The sequence below is a fragment of the Bactrocera latifrons genome, unplaced genomic scaffold, assembly GCF_001853355.1.
Source record: "Bactrocera latifrons isolate USDA-ARS-PBARC rearing strain unplaced genomic scaffold, ASM185335v1 scaffold_300, whole genome shotgun sequence".
NCBI classification, from domain to species: Eukaryota; Metazoa; Arthropoda; class Insecta; order Diptera; family Tephritidae; genus Bactrocera; species Bactrocera latifrons.
This window is the reverse complement of record NW_017536631.1, coordinates 187267-202769: the sequence shown is the minus strand read 5'-3', so window position 1 is coordinate 202769 and position 15503 is coordinate 187267. Positions and strand designations below refer to the sequence as shown.

The 15503-nt window shown below is 33.9% G+C and overlaps 1 protein-coding gene across 1 annotated transcript; it reads right to left on the bottom strand.

The window, feature by feature from the left end:
* Positions 1-2: 2 nt before the first annotated feature.
* On the bottom strand, positions 3-15189 carry LOC108970545 (transcription-associated protein 1; the record flags this gene model as incomplete). The annotated part of the gene is made up of 21 exons (XM_018935993.1): positions 14910-15189; positions 13631-13816; positions 13383-13577; positions 13153-13319; positions 12994-13090; positions 12796-12934; positions 12363-12735; positions 11986-12079; positions 11762-11905; positions 11500-11706; positions 10822-11439; positions 9223-10615; positions 8866-9161; positions 6601-8211; positions 6231-6531; positions 6010-6169; positions 3186-5949; positions 2487-3023; positions 2285-2413; positions 603-1820; positions 3-545 (listed from the first exon to the last, which is right to left on the bottom strand). Coding segments are annotated over exons 1-21 (11400 nt in total), but the record flags the coding sequence as incomplete, so codon positions are not given.
* Between the last annotated feature and the right edge of the window lie 314 nt (positions 15190-15503).

The following is a 15503-nucleotide window of genomic DNA, read 5'->3' as shown; positions in this document are numbered from 1 at the left end:
ATCCGACATAAATTATCTGGATTTATTGCAGATTGTATCAAATTTGTTACTTTTTTAGATTCTGTATTATCAAAGTATGAAATTGCATTTAGACGTGACATTATCACTGCGACAGCTTTATTGACCAAACCTATGGTGTTATCCATAGCATTCATATCAATGGCTGAATCTGGTAATGGTTCTACAAGTTTATTATCACGAATACGTTTCTTCTGTATAGCAATTATTTCGTCTCTGAGGATCGCTTTCAGTATGGAGCAAAGTTTATAATTTGGCTGCACAAAGCAGCGTGCGGTTGCCACCATACCCGCAGACAAGGGACCTGTTATTCCAATATTTGTTACAAACTCAGCAATATTAGGTGTAAGTCGAAAGGGTACAGGTCTATTGGAATCGAGCTCTTCCTTCTCATCGTTAATATCGAATTTATAATATGAAATATTCATTAAACCAGAGTCCTGATGTATATACATCATATCAGCATTCAATCTAGTCAAATGAAGAGCGTGCTCACATAAGAACGCAAGTGCTAACTGCAGTGTTAACTGTAAAAATGGAAAAATAAAATCTCAAATATGTTTTTATATAAAAATTAAATTCACCATTTTTCTGAACTGCCAGAAATCCGTGGAAGAAAGGAATCTATTAAGAGCCCAATTCTTAAATAAAGTACTTTGAATCATTGTGGTTTGTACTTCACAAAATATATCGCACAAAACGGTATGTGTGGTTTGAGTACCTCGCGACTGAACTTCAGAGAGGCGATCATAATACTTCACAATCGGTAGGTCGTGATCTATTTTAAGCTTTAGACAACACTTCTTATAAATTTCTTTTAAAGAAATGCTTGTTGGATTGTCTTCAGCCAAACGCATCTGCGGCGAAATAGGAACTACTCTGGGAATAGTCATGTTAAGAAAACGTCTTGCAGTTTCTTTTTGTTTTTCTAAATAATAGTTAAGCATTCGCATTAATTGCAACACACGTTCTTCTCTTCGGGCATCACCGAGTCCAGTGTCTATGACAACCAAATATGGATAAATTTTTCCATTAGTGCCACGAATATATAGCCTTCTTGCTGCCGTGTTGTTCTTTTGAACAATTTCCACCCGTGGCATAAATCTTGCGATGCGAATATGATAATGGGAAGAGGACGGTAGTAATAATTCACCCGGCAATTCCACTTCCGCAGTCTTTTGACTAAAGTTCGACAAAAATCGACATTTATCTTCAATGAGAAATGAAGTTGGCAACTTTTTAACCTTAGCCTCTAGAGCTTTTATCCATGTTTTTAATTTTGAAATAAGGTTATGTAATTTCATAGCTCCCGGTTTGGAGAAATCGAAATCGTTTGTAAATTGTTCTTTCATTTTTTGAAAGACGGGATCCTGAAATGTCACTTGAGCCCTACGCGCTATGGATTCAGAAGCCGCTGAATTGGAGGCAGATGTTGCTACTGACCCCGGTATATTTTCGATGCCAATGCCAAATGTAGATCCTAACTTTTTAACGAAATGTAGGGTGTGTGGGGTAATTGTAGCCTCGTTAACAGCGCTTCTATTTTCAAATGCAATTGCATAACATTTAATAAGACCCTGTCGTAATTGTCTCAGTACTTCTTCTGTCCAGCTTTCTCTGAACCAAACCATTTGATCTACTATGCCTTCTAATGAGCTGAGAATTGTGGGGTGAATTTCACGTTGAACATGCATAACTTTTGAGCAACGCCACATTGAAGGTGTTGCTTTAATTGGGTTAACTGTGGATCCAGAATTAGATTGTGAATTCACCGATTGTCCAGTATTTTGACTGTCGATAACCTGAAAAGATTGAAAAATCGTTAATACCAGGACTTAGCCAATCGTCAGTTTAAATTAGTCTTAGATAGACTCTCACCAACAATACAATTGTATTCTCCTTTATAATCACTACACTTGTCATAACATTCCTTAACAATTTCTTTCTCAAACAACAAACAAACTAAAGGTAGTTAAAAACCTTAAAACTTCGCTTTTAAAGCACATCGAAATAAGAAGTAAATAATAATTGTTAATATAATCAGGCATTGATAATGAACTTAAAAGAATTGTATTATTGTGAAAAAATGCAGAGCTGCTTTATGCTATATTTTTTGTAGATCGAGCATAACACGCGTTTCTCACAATAACATAACTACATTTAGGCTATTATTACTTATTATTACAAATTATATTAAGAATTATTTTTCTTAACAGTATTTTTTATTTTTATTTTTTTTATAAATTATATTTTTTAAATTTCTTACCGTAGTTTGGAGTTTCCCCATACACCCGGCTTGTTCAGCAGTTTTGTGTTTTTCTCTTTGTTCAATTTTCAACGTTAGGTACAATGTACGAATGGGAAAGTACACGGCTTGGGGATATAAACGTCCTACCTGTAAATAAAATTAGCTTTGTAGTCAGCAATTGAAAATGTTTACTATTTAAATTACAGGAATTCAATCTTACATGACTCAATAAGTTCAAAATGACGTTACTTTCGTACTGTACTAAACAACAAAGCAGTTGTGGAATCCATGGCAGCCAATATGAAGGTGGTACGCCTACCACATACTTTTCTAAAGTACTCATAAGGGTACCACTTGAGTTATCGTAGGACAAAAACCACAAAACTTTTGCCAAATATTTTCTCGTTTTGCTTTCATTTTGGTGTCGACAAGCATGTAAATAACAAGTGATCGCGTTAACGGCTAGCACCATTTGCTTATCTTTAAGAAACATTTGTTCCATATAATCTCCCCACATGGCCCAAGCTTTTGTTAGACCGTCATGAAGTTGGACCGCTGCGCTAAAAGCTTTGCCTGCTTCTTCCGAACGACCGATCTGAGCTAAAAGTAACCCTTTTAGGGCATAGAATTCCGCATTCATTTCACCTGTGAAATATTTTAGATTTGTTGACTCAATTACTTCGAGGGCTTCATTTAATTCAGTTTTTCCCGAAGAAGCGGCCATTTGCAAATAACACTTGACTTGTTGACGTATTTTCTAAAAAAAAAATTAATAACAAAAGTAGTCGATATCCATTTATTTAAATCAGAGCAGCCATATAACAGATATCCAGAATAATTATTGCGAACTATTTGGCATACAAAAGTCTGTATATTATAGTTAATTAATAAATCTATAATGTGTATACTGAGTGCTTACCTGGAAACAGTCTACAATTGGTACTGAAGGTATGGTATATATTCGAGATAACGTCTCTTGACAAACTCCAGTTAAGTTATGTTTTCTGGCGATCTTTCCGAAGTAAATTATTGCTTGTGCTGAAGCATGTACTCCAAGCATGGTGTTTCCCTGATCTGACTGCTGCTCAAGGTGCTGAGTGATTATCTGGTAGTGATGCTGTCGCCATGTGAATATATCGCTCCAATGTGATAAATCGTCTGCTACTACTGGCAAGCGATTTCGCCATGTCTTTACAATAGCCTTCATATCGTGAATGGAAGTGTTTCGGGACTGAACTAAGCCTTGATGTATAGTGCTGGCTTCGTGTAATTCCATTATCTGTTGAGCAGCCTGTAAATACTGTAAATGTATATGGGAAACTATAGATGGCAACTTTCGCCATTCCTTCATGCACGACGCAGATGCGTTTTCAATATGTCTCTCCACATTTAGAAGTTGACGATCTTCCTGATGTAATATCGCCAAAAAGCCTTTGTACAAATGAATTTTATATCCAAATTGCTTTGCAAAAGATTGCTCCGTTTTAGAAATTGCGTTCTTCATTAAATTCCAGTCTGGTACTCTCCATGCACTTTCAAGAATTAGAAACATATTCTTTTCTTTATTTGTTTGAGCATAATCTAATAAAATATCCCACTGATTTAATTCTTTTGCACACCGTATCCAATGGTTTTCCCAAAGAATCAATTCAGTATTAACATCTGTGTTAATTAATCCATTGGCTTGGTCATGTTTAAATTTCGACATTGCCAAATCATACGCTCCTTGAGCTTCTTCAAAAAATCCCATTTGCTCGTATGCTATTGCAATATTAGTCTCTGGATAATGCGCATACTTCAACCATAAGCCAGCCCAAAGGTCTTCTTCATGCATAGTAGCGTACATTTGGGAGAGAGAATCATATATTACGTTTTTTTTCACGGTTGATAATGTATCGTTCAGATCTGATTCGGAATTTTCCGCGGAAATTTTTCTAGTGCCATGATGGAGTTCCTCTAGTACTAAAGTCATTCTGTGCCATAAATTGTGAGCTCTTCCTAAATAGGACATTAAATACGGTGGAATATATATGGGAGGATCACATTGCATCAAGCTTTCTACAAACGTATTAAGTGCACTTGGAAAGCAATCTTTTTGGACTACATTACTACCAGAGGAAAGAAATGGGACAAGTTCCCTGGCAATTAAATGCTGTTGCTCCTCGTCGAAAATTGTCCACAACCTTGGAAAAATTATTAACCACACGCTTTCAGCTAACTGTATATCCATATGGCATAGTTGAGCAATAGCTATTATTAATTGTTCCGTATTAATTTTTCGATTAGCTTCCAAAAATTCAATTTGTTTATTAATAAGAGCCTGCAGTTTTCGCTTTGGATTTTCCTTATCACTATCATTACTGCGATTTACACTCCAATTCGATTCAAGATCGTTATCAAAAACATCTTCTTTATCTTCAACTTGAGTATTATCAAACGATTCAACCTGGGATGAAGTATATATAACGAAGCTACTTTTGTCCTGACCTTCAGCAAGATTTATAACTGATTTAATACTAGGAACCTTATGTGCTTCACATGAGTTTTGAATTTCCGTCATAGTATTGGTAGTCAACACCAATAGTTCAATGCACTGTTTTATCCAATAATGTGTGCCAATAGAATCCCAAGCTTGGGAACATATGATGTAAAGAAGTCGATCGTGAAGTCTTCTTCTCATTGATGCATCTAAGATCTCAAAAAATTTTGATCTTATTTGTGGATCCTGGCATCTTAGACCAGTTAAAAAGGCCCCTTCCAGTTTAGCTGTCAATTCAGTTTGTTTATAATATTCATCTCGATATATATAGTTGACAATTTCTAGGAACTGGATATTCAATTTTTTCACATCTGAAAACTTCTTCTCTAAATATTGCATAAGTTTTACTAGTAATATCGATTTTTCTCTTATCGAAGGTATTTGCATTGTGGGATTTTGTTCTTTCGCTTTGATCCATTCATCGAGCATTTGTATTATAGATTCTAATACATTGACGTCCAAACTTTTCTCTATGAGATTAACCAGAATATTTCCAATAAATAATTTTCGCACTTCAACACCCATAATTATTATTCGATTTTTTATTAAATCCAATGACAGGACTAGTAATTCCACGTTATCCGCATTGGTTGTCATAGGTTGTCCATTACCTTGCGTATTCAGATGGTCTTTTGTCAATCGGTTCAAAACTCTTATAAATTGCAACATCAGCTTGTCTATATAACTTGGATTATTAGATGAACAAGCTTTTAATACCATTAGGGTTCCAAATAAAGAGGGTGGATTGGGTTGGGGGCTTTTCTCGTATAAGGTCAAATTATCTGAAATCATTTTGCTTATAGCACTATATAATGTATCAAGATCCTCGTGTTTATGATTTATATCTGGAGGGAAAATTGACATAAGCCTTGTGAGAAATGCATTCATAAGACGAACTATCCGTGTATTTTGATGAATAATACAGTTTGAAAGTCCTCTTTGGATTGGTCTTATTGTTTGCAGTAATTGATCAGCGGGTAAAATTGTTGTTAAAAATGTTACAAAATCTAACCCAGTACAAATATTACTCAAATTTGGCGTTGGTGTTTCAATAGTCATAAAAACCTTATCCAACCAATTAAGTTTAAGTTCGAATGGTTGGGGCCATTTATTTTGCATTGCCGATTTCAAAAGAGTTATGCATCTAAAAAAAAAAAAGTTCATAAATCAATATACAATTAAGTGGAAACTCAGGTTCACATACTTCCGAGATAATCCCTCGCTAGGAGAAATAACTGCAGGTTGGTTATCATTTACTTGACACGCAAGACGAATAAGGAAATTAAGCACTGTGTCACAATGAGTTTTTTCTAACGAACGAAAACCGTCATCTATCTTTTGACTTTGAGAAATGCCAGCTGCACCTAATATGAATAAAACATAAATTATCATCAATTACCAATTCTACAGCAGTCATTCTATTACTTTGACTGATATGATTTCGCGAACCATCCGTGGCAATACTTTTCTTGCGCTGCAAATTAGCTTCATCAGATGCCCGTTTATTCATATTATCGGATACCGACACCCCATCATCGCCAGTTATATCCTCTGATTTTGTGTCCTTTTCGTCATCTTTAATGCGTTGTCCCTCCCATTTAATAATAACATCAGCAATGTCTACAGCTAGCTTTCTATGCTCCAACGACGCAGTGGGAGGAAATCCAAGACGTTGCATATAGTTAATAAGATGTTGCACCAAGTGATGGCGAACGGGATAATATACCTGCAGAAGAGGAGTTTCATATATTTGGTTAAAATGCTATCCAAAGTAAATAAGATTTATTTTTTTTACCTTATAGTGTCGAACAATCAACTGAAGAATATGAAATAGCTGCTGCATTAAATGTCCTTCTTCAACGATTATTTTCTTTGTCCAATGGGTCAACATAGTATTTCCGTCTTCCATTCGTAAAGGCATTGCTGGAGTTAAAACATCAAGAGCCTGGCGAACGACAGGTCTGGCCTCAAGGGCATGACCCTTTAGTAATGAAAGAAATACCTGTAAAACAATCTTTTTGTGTATAGCCAATCGAGCAATTATGTGAGCCAAAAGAAGATGCCCATGATATCGGGCAGTTGGGTCCACGGAACTTTTACTAAGTAAACAAGGCCAAGCAAATGTCATTAGACGGCGAAGTTTGTTACCCTGGCGTTTATTATTAGCATCACCGTCATGTATATGCTGGGAAGCTCTTTCCACAAGTAAACAAGCGAATTGTAGTAAAGCGATTCTGACAGCATCCTCATTTGCATACGGCTTGTCAGGGTCAAAAACCTTACTTATAAAAACAGATACCACATTATTATCATCGTCAGTATATGATGTTGGAGGTGCCCCTATCAATTTATTTCCTTCCCTTTTATCAAAGCTTACCACGAAGCAAGGTATAAGCAGAGCTGTTATAATTTTTGCTTTAAGATCTTCAGAAAGCGACGTTCCGTTAAATTTTTCCACAAAGTGGAAAAATGCTTTTCTCTTCCAGTCCACTGTGTAACTTTGAGCCACAGTATTTTGTAGAAATTCTCTTAGAAAATGAAAATCCGGAATGAAATGTAAACAAAGGGCACGTAGCAGTTGGAACAGTAAATCAATATCATTGGTGTTATGTGAAAAATATTTTAATAATATCATTCCAACTAAATGCCACAAATCACATGTGACATTATCTTGACAAGTGCTATATAAGTTTATTTCCCATAACTTTTTTAATGCTAACACAAGTTCCGTTTGTGTAGGAATCCACTGTTCATCTTTTTCCATGATTGTATGTACTAACAGAACAGCTTGATGCAATGCTTCATATTTTTGTGACTGATCGAATTGTGCATTCGAATTCAATATTCCATTAATAAATTTAACCAAAATACTGCATTTATGTGTTTTTATAACAGAACGAAATGGTTGACCACATTTGTGGTTTAATAAATATAAAAAGAACCTGTTCCACTGAACATTTACTATTATGCTATCTGAAAGGAATAAATCAACGGTTTCAGAAGGGAACCGAAGTAAAAATTTTATTAGAGGTTCGCGGTACGGACTTGACGATTCGATCATTAGACTTTTTTCGGTTTTCAATACAAGCTGACAGAGACTGTCAATGTATTTCGGAGAAGCTGCTGTTATTTGATGAAACATTTCAATTAAAGTAATTACTTTTTGCTCATATTCATCACGTTTAGCAATCGTAAAAAAATTTCCGCCTTGATTAGTACTTGATTTGTGATTTGTAATTGACATTTCTAAAATTTTTTGGCAATGCTGCAGTATTTGTTCACTTAGTTTTTCATTAAACATTTGAGGAAATAATTGTGTGAAATACGAAAGCCGTTTAGTTGCGGTTAGTGAAAGATTTCGATGATCGCCCAAAGTTAAAAGTAATGGTCGCATGCCAGCGTGAACCTGTAAAACAAATGTAACTATATAGATAATTCAAATTGAAAAATTAATATCACAATAATCTACTTAAAATAATTTTAGTTAAGACAAAATATTATATTAATAAAAATAAAGTTAAAATTAAACTCTCGGTTAGTAAAAGTTATATGAAGTGTAGTTCTTCTACTTTTTAAAATACTAAAAACATTGTTAAGGTAGTCAGAACTGAGCAGCTTTTTAAAGTGTTCCAATTGCTTATAAGGTTAATGGTCTCATCAAAGCGGTGGCTGCGCAGTTCGAAAGCAAATTGTTAAGTTCGATTTTTTTTTTTTTCAAATTAAAATTAATTTAGGTGGAGATAGTGAGAACTTTAGGTTGTGAAAATATTGCATTGTCTGAGTGCGATTGGTGAATATTCATTTCGTTTCCATACTATAAATCAATAATTAAGTCAAAACAAATTCAAAAAGTACGTTTCTCTGAATATGAGAAAACAGACAATCTTTAAAAGTTATCATAATTTATGATACATATTAGTACATATGTATCAGATGGTATAAAGCACTGTAATCATTTAAAAACAAATTTCATGTAAGTATAAGTAGTTTTTATATACGTTATTTCAAAAATTATATTATATTTCAAAAAAATTTAATTAGGTTGCTACGTGTTAATTACCTTTTCCTTATCGATGTGAATTCCAGATATAAAAATTTTGGTGCAATTAAATGCTGCTTCCTGTAATTCCTCTTTGTTGCTCTCCATTACTTTAAAGAGGATGTTGATAATTTTTTCTTTGCACTGACTATCAGTAATGTAATGACAAGCAGCCAATGCTTTTAAAGCACTTTTTCGTAGTGGTATAAGATTCGGCACATTTTTGTAACAATCCAACTTATTAAGAGTCGCATCTTCAGCTTCACTAAGAGTTAACAACTCATGAAAAAACAATCTGTGGTAATTGTTAGTAAGATCTAAAACATCATAACTTTATGAATACCATAAACATGATTGCAATATATATAAAAATCGTACTTATCGTGAAAAGCCTTGGATCAAGAGTGGTGCAAAACGTATTCCCTTCCATTAAACCAATCTGTGCATTCGCCGGTTGATGTCTTAACAAGTGCTTTTTGGGGGGTATTATATCAGCTAAAACCTCTTTATGTGGATCCATGATCTCATAAACTGTTTTCTTTTGTAATTTAGCAATGAAATTAAGTGATGACATTGCTTCTTCTCGAACCAAGGCGTTGGAGCTTGTTACTTGTCTAACGAGCTCATGAACAATTTCATACATTGCCTTATTTTGAAAAGTAATTATATCTTCATTATTGTTTTCATTTTCTAGAGGCACCATGCATAATTGGAGCATGTTTCTCAAGTTACTCTTAGCTACGTCTATAGCACCGCTGGATACTTCGCATTCCAAATCCATTAAAACAAAAAGAAAAGCTTTTAAAAATGTGAATAGGTGCTGATAAAGAGACTTCAATGACATATGCTGATATAAAAATTGGATAGCTTTGCATCCGCCTACTTTAGCGTACCACGGTCGCTCATAGCAAAGCGCAGTCATTTTTTCAACAAGATATTGAATAAGTGGTAGTCGGCATGCCCTTTCTTTTGTTCCCATTATTGTGCTGGCTGTCTCCAATATAAGTTCCATACATAGATGACCGGGCTTGCACAATTCTTTTTCCTCATGACCCATACATACAGCAAGGGCATCGATTAGCACAAGTGGGTCAACACCTTGAGAGCTATGGTAATGCTTATATGGAAACGGACCTGCCTCTTGAGCTATTGCTACCATAGTATAGTGCCGGACAACGGCAACCATAACCGGAAAAACTGATTCTCGTAGCTCTTTTATTGCGGAGGCCACTAGCATTCCAGTCAATGCTACCTGATGTGTTTTACGTGAATTATCTTCTTCTAATTTACTTTGAATGATTGGTGAAATCATGATGTTCCCTTCTGTGAAACTATTGTGCAAAAATAATTTCTGCAAAGTATGTTTGTCATCATCAAGATTAATAGAAGCAGCTAAAAAGCAGCGAATAGTTTCCCAACTTTGTCTTCTGTAAAAATCATCTGTCGTCTTAAAACTAAGTGCCGTAAGTGCAGTTTCAATAGCTTTTTCCACTGGGAAATCAATAGGTTTGTCATGATCTTGAAAATAGGTAATAACTGCAACGGGGACCGCATCGTTTTCTCTAAACTGCAATGTCTGCGGCTCTGTCATCATTTTTCTATTTCCTCCTCCAAGCTTTCCAAGTACACGAAAAGCAACAAGGGCAGCATTGTCTTGATTTCTGAGAGTTCGCCAAAGAGCCTGCATTAAAGATGCACGCACAGGTTGAATGTGGTCGTACAAAAAGTCTGGTTGTAGATTATCTACGCAAAGTTCTAAAGTCCTCAAACCCTAGAGAGAACGATGGAAAAATATAAAATAATTTTAATTTCAATTTTATTAAAAAAATAGCAAATTAGAATTGTTATAAAAAAAAAATGTGTCTTTTAATATCACAAATATCAAAATTGTTTTTAAATATTACTGTCCTTCTAAATTATTATTATCCAGCAAAGTTTTAGTCTAAAAAGTTCGAAATCAATTCATTTTAAAATTACCTGACTTATTAATGTTGATGAGCCATTGAGTGCAGAAACCAAAGGATCCATAAGCATTGGTAAATATGGCAATAAAGAAGACAATCTAACAGGTACAGTCAAACATAACTCAACAAAAAGGTCTTTCATATGCTGTTTGTGAAATCCACTCTGCAAACGATTTAATCCTTCTAGTAAATTTGGTAGCAATGGCAGAAACTCTTGATATAATAAATCGTGACTTCCTCCTCCAATTGATCTAAATAATGCACGTAATAGTAGGAAGTAATTGTATGGATTTTCCGCCGTTAATGCCAATTCCATTGACCTGTTGACAATGTTATGTAAATGTGGACGAAGCATCTGCTCATTTTCCACTGGAAATAAACTAACGCTCCCAAATACCAATTTAAACAATCGCAAATATAAAGGTGAACGATCAATGTTTGAACCCATTTCATCCATTTTTCCTAACAAATACTCAACAAGAACTGTTGCGAATAGAGGTGATGTAGTAGGATTCGCCAAGAACGAGTTCGCAACGACTTGAAGCGAGGAGTTTTTAGAAATCCGATCGACCATAAAATCAATAGTAGTTGCGAAAACTTCTTGAAAATTTTGAGGATGCATCATAAGAAACTAAAAATGTAATTTTATATTTAAAAAAAAGTCGAGTAAATTTTAATTGAATGTGTTTACAATGCCACTGAAATGTTCCAGAACTTCTTTTTCCTCTTTGGTTCTTGGACCTTGGTTGGATGTTCTTTGCTGGTTATTAGTAGCGATACTTATTGTATATATATCCAAAGCCTCCATCGCCCAATATACCAAATCAATATAAATTTTTAGCTCACTTGAATCAAATAACTTTTCTTGATTACTTTTTACAACGTCGGCACAAACAGGCTTTAACAAATATAACATATATTATAAATGTTTAAGAAATATTTATTGTCTTTACCTTAGAACTTATGAAACCCCAAGTAATAGTTTTAGCACCACCAACTAAGGTTTTTACTAAACCTCGATATTCGACTATATTAGCAGGGCATATCCAGTGGCTCCCAATATTCGTTTTCATTGATTGATCACTAGATGTATTTTCCTTTAATTTATTTATTAAAAAAATATGTGTTCATTAAAAAAAATATAAGTTACTTATTAATTTATAGCAACATTGCTCACCGTAAAGCCATCTTTGTACTCATAAGTATTGTTACCAATTGAATTTGAAGATCCTGGTGATAAACTCGATGTTTGTAAGGAAGACTGACTCTTCCTATATAACATTGAGAGTAAGAGTTCATAATATTTATTGTAAATGAATATATTCATTAGGGCGTTAATACGTAATTAATTTTAATAGAAACGTATAAATAAATAAGTATGTAAAAATTGTTCAGATATGTACATATACATATATATAGTTATATTTTTATATCGGAATATATGTAAACTAAATCTCTGAGGTAACAAAAATTAGCCTCTTTAGAATCGTTATTCAAAAAATCAAAAATTTAATAAATTGTTTATTATTTAACTAATGTGTAATAGAAACTCACCATTTATCTATGATTGGAGGCAATAGAATTTTCGCTATAGTTTTGAATTTGTAGGCAAATACTTTTAATAACGAAACCAGTATGTTTCTTGCTTTGCCAGCATCCATTTCACTGTGCTGTCTAATGCAGTCCACTAAGTTCAACAATAATTTACAAGACATGGTTTGAATGCCGGTTGCAAGAGATTCATCATGAACATTTTTTGAAAATAAATTCACTGCTTTTTCTAACACATCCAGAGACAAACTCTGTCGCACATGGTGCGCTAAATCCGCAAGTGTTGAGTATGCTAAAGGTCTGATAGATTCCAAAGTAACTCCTTTTCCAATTAATAAATCTTCATTGAACAACTTCTCAATAATAGGGACGAATTCTAAAACAGCCGAATTTTTATAAATTAAAACTCTTTAAAAAATAGTAATATAGTTTTTACTTTGTCGAAGATCTGTTGCAAAAATATGACGAGCAGCTATCAGCAACTCTTTTCTCAAATGAGCAGCCTCTTTTGGGCATAGTTCCATTAAACTAAGCATTCCATTAGTAACTGAAGCTGAATGAGTGAGTATTAAGTCCTATATATATATTTTTTTTTTATTAAATATTTGCTGAAAATATTATATATATATTTTACCTGAAATATCCTAACAATATAGGCTAAAAATGATAAAGTCTTAACTTGTGCCCCCATAAAATCAACGAATATTTCTTTATTAAGATCCGCAGAATTTCTAAAAGAATTTAAACAATTATATTAAAAATTAATTTCTATAATCTACAAATTCACATATACCTGTGTTGAAATGATGGTTGTAAGTTTATTGTAGTCATAATCAATGGAATAAATTCAGAAACTTCTTGATGAACCGCAGTTTTATATATCTGGTACATTAATACAACGATTATGGGTAACTCTTGCAATACTCTTAACGATAATACCCCTTTTGGTAAAAGATTAAACTGAAATATTTTAAGAATTTATTTTTTATTTAGTATATAAGTGTGATGTTCTATGGAACCTACTACTTGTGGGGGAGAGTCTTGCAAATTTTCCACATTTATTACCCTTGGAGCATATGTTATTGATAAAAGGTGATCGATATTTAATTCTTTAATATCTTTTACTCGCATCGGCTGCTGCTTTTGTTCAAAAATTTTATTCATATGATTTGGTAACTCGGTATATATATCCTTTACATACAAAAGGAAATGTTGAACCTGCAAAATAAAGATGGTCTACAATGTCATATTTTAGTTTAACCAACGCTTACTTCTGGATTAAATGACGGCCGAAAATGTTTATGCAGTTCAATTATGATCCTCAGACTAACCAATACGTTTTCTTCGTTATCGCTTCTTAAAATCTTGAGCATTACTGAAATTATTGGTTTTACATGTTGTCGCAAATTTTCACTTATAGGTAATCGATGAATCATTTCCAATATCAGTTTTCGTATCTACAATTAAAATGTGATTTTTTGTTTTGTAAAAACAATTTAATTAAAAATGTTTAATTTAAAATTCTTTTAAAATATTTTAAAATTCATACACATATGTATGCAGTTGCTTAAAAAATGTATTTATATATTGCAAATAACCACAAATTTTTGTAGCGATGAGTCTAAACGCTGTTTGGAGGGGAGTGCAAATAAATGTAATAAAAACATTTAACGGGAGGTAAATCCAACGAGCTGTTTAGATGTGATCGGACAACAGGAGATTTTTAATATAAAAAGTTTCGCAGGGCAACCATATCAGACTCAGGTGTTCTGGAGTTTCCTGCTCCATGTCGCAGAACCGGTGCCCACGTTGAACAAATGCTTCCTGAGCCTGCAGTGTCTATGTAGAGCGCGACAAAGAGGCGGAATTTGCTGGGGCTACCGAGTGTTAAGGGCCTCAAGCCAGGATCTTCGCTTTGTAAAAGAGTCAACGGTTGTTTTTAACGGGTTGATTTTTGAACTATGAACTATGTCGTAGAAAGTGATCTCAAATTTACCTCACGCCATTATGACAATTTTTTCGGTGTTCCCCGTAAGCCCATTGCTAGTGAGCAAATCAAGGTGCTCATCTCGTAGTACCAAGACGAATCTTACTCTCCCCCCATAGTGGTTAGGGCTTTCCTACTAGGCTGTCACCCTGCTTTTAAGTTTGTTACCTAATGCATCCCGTTTTACATTTTTGGGTAGCGAAACATGTTTTTCTACAAAATAATCACAAAAAGCAGAAGTTTAGAGCAGAACCGTATTTTAAAGACATCAAGAGCACATTCTCCAACTATATGAATCACATCCTTCACTTTACAAAACAATCAATGTGCCCTGTGGGCAAGCTATTAACGTCTTCCAAAAGAACTAAACACCCTTGCACACTCGCCATGAAAAACTCCTATAAATCTAGTTTTAACACCGGTATATGAACACATATCCTGCAAGTAACAAGTCACAATTTTTTCACATCCACTACCCTGGATTTACATGTAAATAAAATAAATAAATARCCCTAACAATACAAAACATTTGTATATTACGAATTGATGCAAATAAAACTTACATGTTGAGAACTATTTTCCTGAATAAATTGAGGGTCTCCATCTTGCAATATCCTTATAAATACTTTCAATGCTAGTTCTAAAAATGCAGGATATGACGGACTTTGTACAATTAGTTCAAAATGTTCACTAAGCTCTTGTGCAGCTTTAAATTTAATTTCCTCTTTTGCTGCAGGATCACTTAATATATTGACATAACTTCGAAATGTGTTAAATTCATTTTGCGCCATTGCGGCACGAATAACAAAGTTATTACACAGTATTGTTTAATAAATAATTGAAGACACACTACTGCTGCCAAACTACTATTATTGCTAATGTTGCCAGTTAATTACTATTTAATTTATTCGTCATATCTGGTCGCTCTCACATGCCATAGTTTTTATCTGGACATATCGCAAATATTGCCAATGGAGTTATCAGAATAATTATGCGAATAACTATTATCAGCTAAAAACTGTACTTTTGCTTAATTTCCATTGAAATTAAAATTTAATTGCAGCAATTACAACAAGTAAGAAGGGGTGTTATAAACTCTTTAGAAGTGTTGATTTTATATTGACTATATCCCAATCGTTTACTACTTGTACTTTCTA